This window comes from Myotis daubentonii, chromosome 4 (assembly GCF_963259705.1).
Source record: "Myotis daubentonii chromosome 4, mMyoDau2.1, whole genome shotgun sequence".
NCBI lineage: Eukaryota > Metazoa > Chordata > Mammalia > Chiroptera > Vespertilionidae > Myotis > Myotis daubentonii.
This window is the reverse complement of record NC_081843.1, coordinates 61795678-61809514: the sequence shown is the minus strand read 5'-3', so window position 1 is coordinate 61809514 and position 13837 is coordinate 61795678. Positions and strand designations below refer to the sequence as shown.

Sequence of the window (13837 nt, the reverse complement as noted above, 5' to 3'; positions counted from 1 at the left end):
CCCTGGGAGTGCGGGGCACGAATGTGTCCCCCTCCTCACTCGTACGCGGAGCGCCTGTGTCCCAGCCTTTGAGAGTACGCGAAGCGTCCCCCCCCCCCCATATGCGGAGTGCCTGTGCCCCCATCTCTGCGAGTACACGGTGTGCCCCGCCGTACACGAAGCGCCTCTGTCCCCAAGTCCCTGCGAGTACAAGGTGTGCCCCAGCTCCATAAGCGGGCCGCCTAGGTCCGTCTCTGCGGGTCTACGGTGCCCGTTACCCGCAAACGCAGACGGCTTGTGCCCGCGGATCCTCGGGAGTTCATCACCGGTACGCTGCACCCGCCCTCCCCCAACATCCCCCCCCAACCCACCCCCACCCCCACCCCCACCCCCACCAGCCGTCAGCAACGTGGTTTCCTCACTCGACTCCTGGTCCCTCTCTCCCTCCCTGGGACAGAAAAAGCCAGGAAACCCGCGGGCGCCGTCGGAAAGTCCCGCAGCGGCGGCGCAGCCAAAGTAGAGCAGCGGTTGCCTCGGCCCCGCCGCCAGGGGCCGCCCGCCCGCCTGCCTCTCGGCGCCCCAGCGCCCGGCTGGCCCAGGACGGCGTCTTCTGCGACCCTGCCCGGCCCTGCGGCCACGGGCGCTGACGGCCGCGCCGGCGAGTCACAGCGCCCCCAGTCCCGCGACGGGTCCCGGGGGCGGGGGATGGCGCGGCCAGGCTGTGGGGGGCGCCCTCTCCCTCTCTCTCCCTGAGCCGGGCCAGCTCACCTTGTGGCTCTGGTAGGTCTCGAGCGCCCGGATCGCCGTCTCGGTGAGCTTCACATGCAAGACGGTGATGTTGTCCTGCCCCAGCCGTCCGCACGACAGTCCATAGCGCTGCTCTTCCCGCAGGCCCGCCGCCCCCCCTGCCGCCATCTTAAACTCCCTGGGGTGCCGCCGCCGACGCCGCTCCGGCTCTAGTCTCCACTGCGGCCGCGGCTGCTCGGGCTTCTGCAGCCGCCGCCACAGCTACGGCCATCCCGCGGCTGACGTACTGTCATAGACTGCGCGCAGCGAGACCTCGGGCTGCCACCGCCGCCGCCGCCCCACCTCCTGCCCCGGGCCCCGCCCCCAGCTCGTCTCACTGGCCCGGTTCCCCGCAGAGCCGCCCTCATTGGCCGCCGCCCTCACAGGGGCGGAGCCCAAAGTCGCTGGAGTTTTGCTCGCAGGACGGGACATCCAAGAGGTGAGAGGCTGACGTCGAGGTGACGCGCAAACTTAATCACATCTGACGTCACGTCTGGTTGTCTAGGCTCCCCGGCCACGATTGGGCAGGCTGGATGGGGGGTCCCTTGCCAATTGGGTGTCCAAGTAGCCGGGTCTGTTTACCTGGAGTCGGAGTCCTGAGAGAGGAGGGCCCTCAACCCCAAATGTGTGTCCGAGTGGGGACTTCGTCCCCCGACGGCCGCGGGAAGCGTTTGGAGATTGGGGCGTGTGTACGGGAGATTGCGGGAGGATGCAGTAGGCGGGGTCACTGGAGGGCTGCTCCTCAAAACTCGGTTTAGCGCTGTTGAGCGGATGGAATTGGGGAGGGGGGGGGGACGCCTCCTTAGTGTTTTCACCCTAAACTTGAAATTCGAGAGTCGACCCTACACCTTAGGTTTGTATTAGATTGTGTGGGACAGCTTCAGTACAATATCATGACTAAGGTTTAAATGCCTTTGGTGTGGTGGGTATAGCGTTACAGAAAATGGAACTTCGTGGCTTTCCCACGCCGTGCCCGCTTGGGATCCCATAGGAACACGTCCCGTTCCTCTGGAGCTCGCCGTGGGGGCGGGGTTGTGTGCGCCTTTTCTCGGGGGGCGGGGGGTGTTCTTGGCTGGGGTGGTTCCCTCCTTTAAAGGACCCTGGGAGAGGAGAACTAGCCTCCACCTAAATCAAAGGAAACATCGACACCTCTCTGATCCGGTTTGGAGTCCTGTCCATTTTATCTGACGGGGATGTGGGCAAACCTAGCTGGGGTTTCAGCTACTGGGGTGAAGTCGGGAAGATGGGGGTGTGAGGCTGTGCGGAGGCCGGGCATAGTTTCCATTCCTCGCGCCGCTCCGCGTGCGGGCGTGGCGAGGGGAGGAACTAACGAGGAGCCCTCTGGAGGCTGTGCGTGCGCGGACGGACCCACAGGCTTCCCCGGCAGCAGGAGGCATTAACTGGGCGATCAGAAACACCCGATAGAAAACAAACCGCGGAAAGGCTTGAAAATGTTGAAAAGCAGTTTTTAAAGATGACTTCTAAAAAATATATATATATATATATATATATACTGGGACGCTTGTTGTTTCTCTCAGTTTGTAAAACCTTGTTGCGTTTTACAGGGATTCCCCAGGAAAATTTACAGGCAGTATTTCCCGTCCTTTTAAATTGGATAGGGCTAGATTTTCCAAAAAGGTCCAAGTGGGAATTTTTCATGATTTACCGCCCCAGTCCCCGCCCCCGCACCTGTATAAGTTCCTTCCTCAGCCCACAGGTACACTACCTCTTGATTCAGAAGCTCAAGAATTGTACGCATACAGTATGAATTACAGAACTAATTCTTCTTTTATAGAGTATGGGTTATGTGGAAAACACCTCTAATAACTGTTGGGCACATCACAGGAGAGCATTTTAAAAATTGACTTAATGTCAAACCACTAGAATTGGCTAGCTGTGAAGACAAGATTAGCACTTGTTAATTTAGTTTACTAGAGTGTTAATGATCTTAAATTCATTGAATAGAGAAATTAAGGGAATCAGAAAAAAATTTAAAAATAAGTTTATACTAGAATTTTTTTCCTGTGTTTGCTTTACTTTGGTAGGCAAGTATTTACTTTGACAAATCTAAAGCCTTAATTATTTGTCAGGGGGAGGAGTTTGACCAGAACAAGTAAAACCTGTATCCCACTGCTTTTCCTGTGAGGGTGGGTAAATCCCCTCCCACAGGGCATCTTAATATGGCCTACTCTTTCTCAGAACTTCTGAGGACATCCGGGGTGGGGGAGGAGCAAGGGTGGTTTTCACTGCAGTTTTCAAATGTCTGACCTGCAGTCACTTTCTAGTAATTGATTTTATTTTCTTAATTGTAGTAGAAGAAATTTTCTCATGTCATCCCCTATTTTAGGGGTAACAATCTTTCAATGGGTAATAAATTATTGTAGTCGGTTATTGTTTGTAGTTTTCCTCTTTTGAGCTTTTCCACTACGGAAGGAAGCAATGACCATGTAGTGTTGCGTAGTACTCATTATAACTGCCTGAATCAGATGGACAAGTTGTGATACAAGGATAATTCCTTCTGAGAGGGCTAATGAATGTTGCTGTTTGGGAAGTTCGCCATGTTGTAGATATTTTCTGTATTCAGTTTAAATAATTAACAAATAATTATTGAATGCCAATTAATTGTAAAATGCTGTGGGGGAAGGGGGTTAAAAATTAAATGATATAGTCTTTTTTAAAATGACATAGTCTTTTATTTAAAGGAATTTTCTGTTTGCTATAGCAAATGAATGAACATACTCAAAGCAAAGCAAGTAGATAATTAATAAATGCTAATATGGGTGGTAATGGTGATAAGCTCAAAAATTCAAAGAAAGGAGAAGTCTGGAGAGGTTTTTTGGAGGTGGTGAAACTTAAACATCTCTCAAGTGCAGCGTAGATTCTAGATAAGTGGAGTTGGCATAGATGGGAGAGGCCAACTAAAAATGATCTTAATGGTCATTCTAAGTGAGCCCATTCATTTTTTGAATGAGGAAATTGAGACACCATTAATTTTAAAACAACTAGCTGTCAAACTTTAAATTTAAATAGCAAAGGTTATTCAAGTAGCAACTGAGTTTATTTGAGGATAGCAGAGGAATTGCGATTTGGGACCTACAAACTAAGGGAACCATAGGCAAGTACAAAGAGATAAGGGAGGTCAGCTTTTATTGGGTTTCAAATTAGGAAGAGTTGTTTTGAACAGGAGCCTATTGGTGAAAAAGGAGAATTTGAGGTTGTGGCAGTTTTTTATTAGCAGCAACTGGAGAGCATTTACTGATGCTGAAGCAAGCAGGGAAGAAATCTTTCATCTTGCTGGCTATGTAAGTTTCCACGAGTGTTCAGAACTCTCCCTTCATAGTTTCCTGACTCTAATTTGAATGTTTCCTCCATTCATTTTCATTCTACACAACTTACTGCAACCAGGAGAGATAGAGATAGAGTCTAAATCAGCTGTTTAAGTGTCCTTCTAGTCACTATATTAACTGAGTGGCTACTATTTGGATTTAATAACAGAAAAATATGTCTTACATAGTAATTCAATGCAAGGAACAAGCAAAAAGCAAGTAATCCGATGCAGAGCCTGTCCCATCTCTGATGTTTAGTATACAATGCAGGCAGGAGGATGTGTGAACATCCAGGCCTTTGCTGGCCTTCAAATGCTGGGCCACCCCTCATTCCTGGTTGCTACATACTTATTGACCATTTCTCACTTGTCCTTTGGAGCTGAGGTCACCAATTCAGATACCTTCAGAGGCCATTAGGTACCCAAATTGATTGAAGGAGGCCATACACAATGCCACAAAAACAGAAGGTGCTGAAAGGACAGTGAACTGGAGATGTTTGAAGGACTCAGTGGTTTTCAGGTACACCAAGTCCTTTCAGCTCCTGGGATTGGCAGTTTCTGCCCCTTTCAAATCTTGGGGGAAACTATCCTACCCTTAGACTTCCACCTCTATACTCTTTAATCTCCAAAGTGCTTTCCCCCTCTTTGGAGCAGTCTGGTTCATTTCAAATAATGTGATCTGGAAGTAAGTAGAGCACCCTCCATCCTCCTGATATTCTCCTACCTCCAGTTCAAATCCCCCCCCCCCCTTTTGTTTTCCCCTTTAAGGTTTCTTTTCTTTTACAATTACAGTTGACGTACAATATTATATCAGTACAACATAATGGTTAGACATTTCTATACCTTATGAAGTAATCATCCCATTAAGACAGGACATTATACATGATTATGACAATATTATTGACTGTATTCCCTATGCTGTACTTTACATCTCCGTGACTATATTTATAATTGGTCATTTGTATTTCTTAATCCTTTTTATCTTCTTCACCCATCCCCCCAACCTCCCTCCCATCTGGGGACCCTCAATCTATTCTCTGTATCTATGAGTCCACCACAGTAATTTGAAAAGCTTGAAAAAATGTCCTGTCTACAGAATTGCACAATATAGTGACCAAAGCGGCCTTTTCTCCCATATAATTGTTTTTATGGCTTTTTAGCATATTGCAAAGTGCCTTGAAAAGTGTCAAACAAACTCTGAGAATGAGAAGAATGGTAAAGAGTGACCTCAGAACTTTTTTTATTTTCATGTTGTTTTGTACTGAAAAGGAGCACATGTATTTCTGAATAAACTGAGAAGGTAGAAAGACTAAAGGGGGCAAAGTGGTCTTTTCAGCTTTTCACTTTTAAATAGACTAATAGTGGGTCAAACTCCAATATCAAGAACAATATTGGTAATTAATAATAGCTTATTCTTTATGGGGTTTTGCAGTTTAAAAGCAATCAAGTCACATGTCTCCTTGAATGTTCTCTCTGTGAAGTAGCCATTGTTTTGTACTCAGTTTACCTTTGAGGTAAATGAGGCTCAGAGAGGCTGCATATCACCCAATTGGTAAGTAACAGAGTGTAGTCAGATCCTAAGATTTCCTTTCCCCCATGTAGCCCTTCTATCTTTGAACATGGCTCTAAGTTCTGAGAAATTACTAGTATACTGAACATGTCAGGTTGTCACAGTAAAATTAATAAAGAGGAAATTATTGGTTCTACCTTTTTGGGCAGCTTGGGAGTTGGTTTTATTGTTGGTGTTGAAAGCCAGACTAAAGTCATTTGAATCACTTCCTCTACACAAACATCAGATGTACAATTAAATAATAATAAGGTGAATAAAATGATCCATTCAGCATTGGTTTATTATAGCTAGCATATTGACTTTAGTGATATTTAGGAAAGCTAATTTTATTTTTATAGGTGGCATAGATAATTTGTGATATATTAGAATGCTTGATATAACAAATATACAGTCAGAAATGCCCACTTGAAAACGTCCATATCATTTTAAATTATAAGGGTTTACAGTTGTTGTAACTTTGCTTTTATTGCATGTTGTTTATGATTTATTTGATAATGAGTAGTTGTTCCCATGGGAAAGTACCACTCACTTTATAACATGGTTTCTAAAATATGATATGGCAAAAAGTGGAGAATAAATATATCACACATGAACATAGAAGATTTTTGTGTCTATCCTTTCACTAATACTACACATTGTCATGATTATTGTAGCTTTAGAGTAGAATTACATAACTTTAAACATCTCTGGTAGAAACAAGTTCTCTATGGCAGTCTAGTCAATTTCCTTTTCAATCTTCTTATCCAAGCAAATGTATTATTTCTCAACAATTTTAATGTCTTCTATCTTTATTCAAATTACATAGTGATTATAAACTCAGAATGGGCCATAGCTCTAGGTAGAAAGGGATCCCTGTGAGCTATGGCATTTAACTAGAGCTGTTATGATTCATCCCTCTTCAGATTTCTGCCTTTTGAGAAGTGATGCTAATAGAGCCAGCCCAAATTGTGTCTGATTGGGCGAATTTCCTTTATGGAAGATTTCTAGTGCTTCAGCAATAGCACTTTTCATTTTTAACCAGTATGTTCCAATTTCCAGTGTCTGTGTCAGCTCAGTTAGATATATAAATATTGTTTTCATCAAGTGTTTGTACTGGCTGTTACTTCTTCCTGAAAAACAAATATGCATGGAAACTTCTAAAAAAAAAAGTTCCTGTAATACCAATTCTTTAATAGTTTTATAAGCTGAAATATTCTCTGACCAAAATATGTATGACTTGTTCCATTTTGGATACGGTGAAGCATTCTCGAGCACCTGAGAGGATAGCCTCACCTCCTATACCTTAAGGATATGGTCTTTCTCTTGGGCTGTTAAGCCAATTTCACCTTGTCCCCACCCCCCTTTTTTTTGCAATTATGTTAGATGTTAGTTCAGATAGACTTATAAATATTACTTCAAAGCAGAATATCTGGCCCTAACTGGTTTTGCTCAGTGGATAGCGTCGGCCTGCGGACTGAAGGGTCCTGGGTTCGATTTTAGTCAAGGGCATGTACCTTGGTTGTGGGCACATCCTCAGCGGGAGGTGTGCAGGAGGCAACTGATCGATGTTTCTCTCTCATCGATGTTTCTGGCTCTCTATCCTTCTCCCTCCCTCTCTGTAAAAAAATCAATAAAATATTTTTTTTAAAAAAGCAGACTATCTGTTAGGAGATCAAAGAAGTTTGCAACTATCAGGAAAAGTTTTTGTGCCAATCAGTCAATAAATACACTAGAAAGAACAATATAAGAAAAAAATTTAAATATTTCTATTGATTTTTTTATTGATTTCATAGAAAGAGGGAGAGATAGATACATCAGTGATGAGAGAGAATCATTAATCAACTGCCTCCTGCACACCCTCCACTGGGGATTAAGCCTGCAACTTGGGCATGTGCCCTGACCAGGAATAGAACCATGACCTCCTGGTTCATAGGTCAATGCTCACTGAACCATGCCAGCCGGGCAGAAGTTGAACATTTTATAACATTTGGTAGTAACAAGTAATTTTTAGGTTTGGGTTTGTGATATTCTAGCACAGAAGTTCTCTAAAGTACATAAGAATCCCCTGGGGAGCTTGTTAAAATATAGGTCCCTGGGCTTCAGCCCTAAAAGGTTTGGATTTAGTTGGTCTAAGTAGTGAATGGCCAAGCATCTGCATTTTAATAACAATGTCACTTCACACCCTGAGTCATCTCTAAAGAAGTTGCAGAATTCTCCAAACAAAAACTGTTGTCTCTCAACTGAATTTTTAAAATACTATTTCACTTAGTGCAAGTAGGTGTTATAAAACCTAATAATGATTGAGCTTCAGAGTTCCAAAGAGGTTAGCAATAAATAGTTCAGATACCAAAGGTATTTAACTAAGATATATATGTAATGAGCAGTATACAGAGACTTAAGTTAGATTTCTTTCAATTAGAAGTTATTAGTTACACAATTTCCATTTCCAGGTCATCTATGCATCCACAGATGGTATTAGATAAGGGAGGTAGACCAGGCATAGATACCTGGGGAATTTTGCAAAGTTCTTTATAATCATTTATAGCCTGCTGTGCCCTTAATGATGTTACTCAGGATCCCATTAAGTTAGCTATAATTGATCCCTTGACAATAGCCAGGGGGTGTCTAATCCTGTGGCTTCATCCCATTCTGGTCATATTGGAAACAAGATAGAAATTGTTGCCTGTAATCTTCAAAGGGCAGTTTCCTTTCTGAGGACAAGACACCTGTGTCCCAAAGGCGATTTCTTAAGAGATTTCTCTCTAAGACAACAGGAGTCCCTAGAGTCCTCCTCTAATTTAGGCAGGCACTTATGACCCACTTTTAAATGTAATCTAAAAATCCCATCAAATGCAGATAATCAAATCCAGATTCTCCTTCAGGTATTCTGTAGACCTAGCATTGCATGTTTCCATCTGTCCACACCAATAGCTTAAATTTATTTTGGACAAGAGTTCCTCCTCCTTTTTGTTGATACTTAGGTAAGATGGAGCGTTTCTAGTTTCTGGACTCAGAGCAGCTCCATAAATGAAAATGATAGGATGTCAATTGGTCTTCCTATATGGAACAAAGGAAATAAGATGAACTGACCTAGTGTTCAAGTTCAGACAAAGTTCTGCAGCTTGCAGAATTAGAACACCCAAGACAGATTACTTTTAAATTTTTAGAGAGAGAGGAAAAAAGAGGGAAAAAGAAACATTAATCAGCTGCCTCCTGCACGCACCCTACCAGGGATCAAGCCCACAACCTAGTCATGAGCCCTGACCGGGAATCGAGCTGACAACCTTTCAGTGCGCAGGATAACACACAACCAACTGAGCCTACACAAGCTAGGGCAGAGGTTATTTTTCCCTCCTTGGAAGTCTTATGCTTGGGTTCATGTATGTACCTTATGAAACTTCTCTAACTTTTCAAAGCAAAACTTGACAAAGCAAAGACATTCATCGATTCTGCCAGAGTTGGAAGGTACTTTAAAGAACATCCAATCTCATTACTTATCTAATTTTTTTTTAATCCTCACCTGAGGATATGTTTATTGATTTGAGAGAGAACGAGAGAAACATTGATGTGAGAGAGAAACATAGACCAGTTATCTCCCATATGTGTCCCAACCAGGATCTAATTCACATACTAGGTATGTGCCCTGATTGGGAATCAAGCCCAAAACCTTTTGATATACAGGATGATGCTCCAACCAACTGAGCCACCCTGCCAGGGCCACTTACCTAATTTTTAAATCTCATCTTGCTTCTACTTTAACTCTGTCACTTAATTGTCAGCTATTTCTATATCACTAATATGCATTTTTAATCACCATAAGATTATACTAATAAAATTCAGCTTCTTTAGGAAAACAGCTTTATTTTGCATAATTGATTGTGGACAACAAAAGGGGTCCTATGGAAGGTAAACTCAGAGTGATTTGATCATAAATTCCTAATGGAACTGGTCCTGGTGGGTAGTCATGCCCCAGGCATATAACTTCTTTATAAAAGGCTTATTTTTGTCTTAAGAAAGCCCCATTTGTGCACCTAGGTTAACATACTGTTGAAATGCCCCCTTTCAGACCCCTCCTTCTAAAGCATAAAGCACATAACCTTAAGTACCCTGTAATCTGATCCTCACCTCCATTTCTCCTATGCTCATGTAATTTTCTTTAGTTCCTTCCTAATTTCAAATGCATAAAGTACATAACTGTTATTCTCTGGAGCATTTGAGATCTTGCTCCCTGGCATATATCATCAGTTTGGCTCAAATAAATGTATAAAAATTCTCTACAGGCTTGGACGTTTCTTACGTTGACTTGACCTAAATAAAGATTGGGGAATTTGATTGTCAAGTTGGCAGATGCCTTTTCTCATTCCCTATTTTCCAGTTGCATAGGTTTGGCTGTCACATTTCCTCAATTCAGATCTTTGTCCTGTCATTTACTAGTTGTGTGGCCCTGGGCAAGTTACTTAACCTCTCTGTGCCTTAGTTTTCTTTTCTATAAAATAGCATTCAACAAATGATAGCATGACCTTATCATCACCAGCCTGACCATGCTATCTTAATTTTAATAATTTCAGGCTATCTTATAAGATTTCTGTCATCTCTCCAATTTGCATTGGTGCCTTTAGCTCTCCCTAAAACCAGTCTGCAATCTCTGCATTATTTATTTCTGGCTGTATCTTGTCCAGTAGAATCCTGCAGGACCAAGAATTGTATGGCAGTGCTCCAGGCTCTGGAATGATGGTTTGAAGGGTTGTGAGATTGTTTAGCATTATACAGGCTGTGATGCAGCCTGGTGTGATCCTAGATCTGCCACTTCAACTTACCTCAATAAGCCTCAATTCCTTACAGGTAAAATGTAGAAAATAATAGTACTTATGTCATGAGGTATAGAATTAAATGATTTACCATATGTAAAGGCACTCCGAATGGTGACTAATACATAAAGTAGATACCATGCCCAAGCCCCACCCTAACATTCTAATTAAATTGATCTGGGTGGGGCTCAGGCTTCAGTATATTAAAAACTCTAGAGCTCTCCCTCTGGGGAGTAAGCTCTCGCCTTTCCCTTCCCCTTCTTTCCCTCAGGCTCTTTACCTTAGCCATTCTCTCTCCCGAGCTCAGAGGACCTTTCTTTTGCTTCTGTAATTTGTTTCCTGATCCTACACAGCCCAGATGTTTCTATCTATCCCTCTCCCTTCCTTTCTGAAATTATATGTATGTATGTATATATTTACATTTCTGAAAAAAATCCAAGTAGTTCATATTAAAGAATAATGAGTATCAGAAGCATTAGGGCCCTATCATGTAATGTTGCTAATGTCCCCTAAATTAATTGCATGTGTTTTGAATCTGATATGTTCTAATGAATTGAGTTATCAGGTAGTTACTTAATTGGGCTATTGAATGAATTAACACCCCTTAAATGTGGGAAGTTCACACTTGGCTTCATTAGTCCTGTCAGTGAACTGGTAGCAGTATCCAAAAGATCAAATTAGTCCTAGCCGGTTTGGCTCAGTGGATAGAGCGTTGACCTGCAGACTAAGGATCCCAGGTTCGATTCCAGTCAAGGGCACACCCCAGTTGTGGGCTCCATCCCTAGTGGGGGGCGTGTAAGAGGCAGCCGATCCGTGATTCTCTCATCATTGATGTTTCTATCTATCCCTCTCCCTTCCTTTCTGAAATTATATGTATGTATGTATATATTTACATTTCTGAAAAAAATCCAAGTAGTTCATATTAAAGAATAATAAGTATCAGAAGCATTAGGGCCTTATCATGTAATGTTGCTAATGTCCCCTTAATATTCACTGCGGACAAACTGGGAAAGTATAGAGAAACAGAAGTAAACAAATCACCTATAATTCCATTCCCTAAAACAACCATTACTAAGAACTTTATGTATTAGCTCCTTTTGGCCACAATTATATACAGGATGTCCCCCTAAAAAGGAATATACACTTTAACAGCTGATAGCTCAATTTTGAAATGTATTTTAATAAACACTGCCTTTATAATTATTCAAAGTGAGTGTATACATTTTTTGGGGGACATCCTATGTATTAATGAGATTAAAATGGGGTCGTAGTACAGATAAAACTTTGCATTTATCCCATTAAACTCACTGAGAGCACCTTGTAAGACAAAATAACTTTTACACTTTTGCTTTCTCCTCAGTTATACATGACATAAGCTAAATATTGATAAGTTCAAGATAAAGGATGTAAATAAAAGGATGATTGACATTAATCAAGGTAGAGAAACAAGCAATGAATAATAAATAATCTGTAATTTTTTATTCAATAATAAATTATTTATGGTAAAGAGTTGAAAAAGGCAGAGATTTAAAATATAGAAAAAGTGTAAGACCTCAAAATTGCTTCAGAGAAAATTGGATTAAGTTCACCAGTAATCTTTTGGGGAGTGGCTCAATGAATAATTAGTGTAGGAATGGATTAAGGAAGAGCTAAATACATCCTATATAATAAAAGGCTAATATGCAAATTGTCCCCACGGGTGGGAGTTCAACCGACTGGGAGTTAAACATGTGCTGACCACCAGTGGGCGGTGTGGAATGTGGTGGCGTCGGCGATACAGTGCTAGCAGCAGGTGGCAGTGGAGGTGCTGCCAGCCCCGGTGGGCCCTGATGAGAGCGGGACCGTGGTGGGATGGTGGAGCAGGTGAGTGGGTGGCACCAGGCCAAGGCGGGTGCAAGAAGGGGCCCTGATCACCGGCCAGGCCTAGGGACTCCACCTGCGCATGAATTTCGTGCACCAGGCCTCTAGTAGGAATATAAACATAGTTCCTAAAACTTTAAATTCTTTCTCTTTCTTCCCAGACTTATTCCAAAGTCTCACTTTTTTTTTTTTTTAATGTTCTGCCACTCAGGAATTTTAAATTTTAAAAGTGGGAAGAGTTACTGCTGATTATATCTTTTTAAAAGTTTAGAAGATAGGTATAAACAGAAAGAATTCAGAGATTTGTACTGACAATGCTTGGTGCAGGCTTATATTTTCCAAGGTGGAAAGTCTATAAAGAGAGGGACAAGCAAACCTTATGTTGCTGAAGGATTCCTGAAACCATCTTGTAATGAAGGCTGCTTTCAGTACCCATTAGAGTTCACCATTGGCAGAGATGTTAAACATTTCTTTCATCAGGGTGTTAGAAGTTCACCTTTTGATTCCCAGTGGCCTCTGAAACACTGACTACATAATTTGCCAGGCCAAGCACAAAATGAAAATGTGGAGCCCCTTATTTAAAGACCAAGAAAATTAAAATATAAAGTGTTTCCTGTCTTCCACAGTCTTTCAATCTGTAATGGCATTTTTATTTGCTGTTTAATGTTTTGTGTCCTCAGGCATGGTCACACTTCCCCGACAAATGCAGTGTGTCACAGGGCTCTATCCTGTGACTAAGCACATAGGCCAACCACCAGCTACTGGGTTCCCCTTCCACCAGCCTCTAGGCAAACTCATGTCCTGGCAAGAGATGGAGAAATCATGCCAGGCTTCCCTAGGCCCAGTGCCCATGGGAACCCACAGTGGAAGAGGGGCCCTCTGCGGGTAGTGCAACCTCCATGCCAGAATGTGCTAAGTACTTGTATTGGAGGTGGGTAAGAAGCTCTTCTCCACCCACCAGTCACCTGTAAGCACCCCATAGTGCTGCCAGTCTGGGACAAGAATGGGTGCTGTCAAACCTTGCCCTGAGATGTCTCAGGGAGCAACAGCAACCCTTCTGTCTATGCACAGACCTCTGCTGAAGGTCAACAGCAATTACCAGAGGAGGCTGCGGGGTCCCAAAGGGTTAGGGCAGCTTAGAACCCCATCCCAGTGAGTCAGGGAAGTGGGCTATTAGATAAGCTGAGGCGTGAAGTTCCTAGTGCATGCTCCATGGTCTCATAGAACTTCACTTAAAAAACACAAAGGCAAAAATAAAATTAAGAATTTCAAGACAGACTATTAAACCTCACTGCGGGAGGAGAGTCTTTTGGTCCAGTACCCAGTGTGGCTGAACTAACTGCATACTAATGAATTAGGCCCTGAGCCTCAGGAAAAACCTTTCTGACAAGAAAATGAAGAAACTGTCTTTTTGAAAGAATAAAAAATACTTGAATATCATTTTGGCTTCTTGTATAGCAATGCTTATAAACTTTAATGTGCATATGAATCACCTTGTTAAAGTTCTTGTTAAAATGCCAATTCTAATTT

The 13837-nt window shown here is 42.7% G+C and overlaps 1 protein-coding gene across 4 annotated transcripts in view; it reads right to left on the bottom strand.

Moving 5' to 3' along the window:
- The window catches only part of ELL2 (elongation factor for RNA polymerase II 2), an 84902-nt gene extending 83846 nt beyond the window's left edge, over window positions 1-1056 (bottom strand). For 3 of the 4 annotated variants that reach the window (XR_009452619.1, XM_059694061.1, XM_059694060.1), the window contains exon 1: window positions 748-1056. Coding sequence is in view for 3 of the 4 variants with exons in the window: in XM_059694061.1 (XP_059550044.1) it covers window positions 748-894 (147 nt within the window). In the remaining variant the exon portion in view is untranslated. The remainder of the gene's footprint in view (window positions 1-747) is intronic. The other variant, XM_059694058.1, reaches the window with a different exon arrangement.
- Between the last annotated feature and the right edge of the window lie 12781 nt (window positions 1057-13837).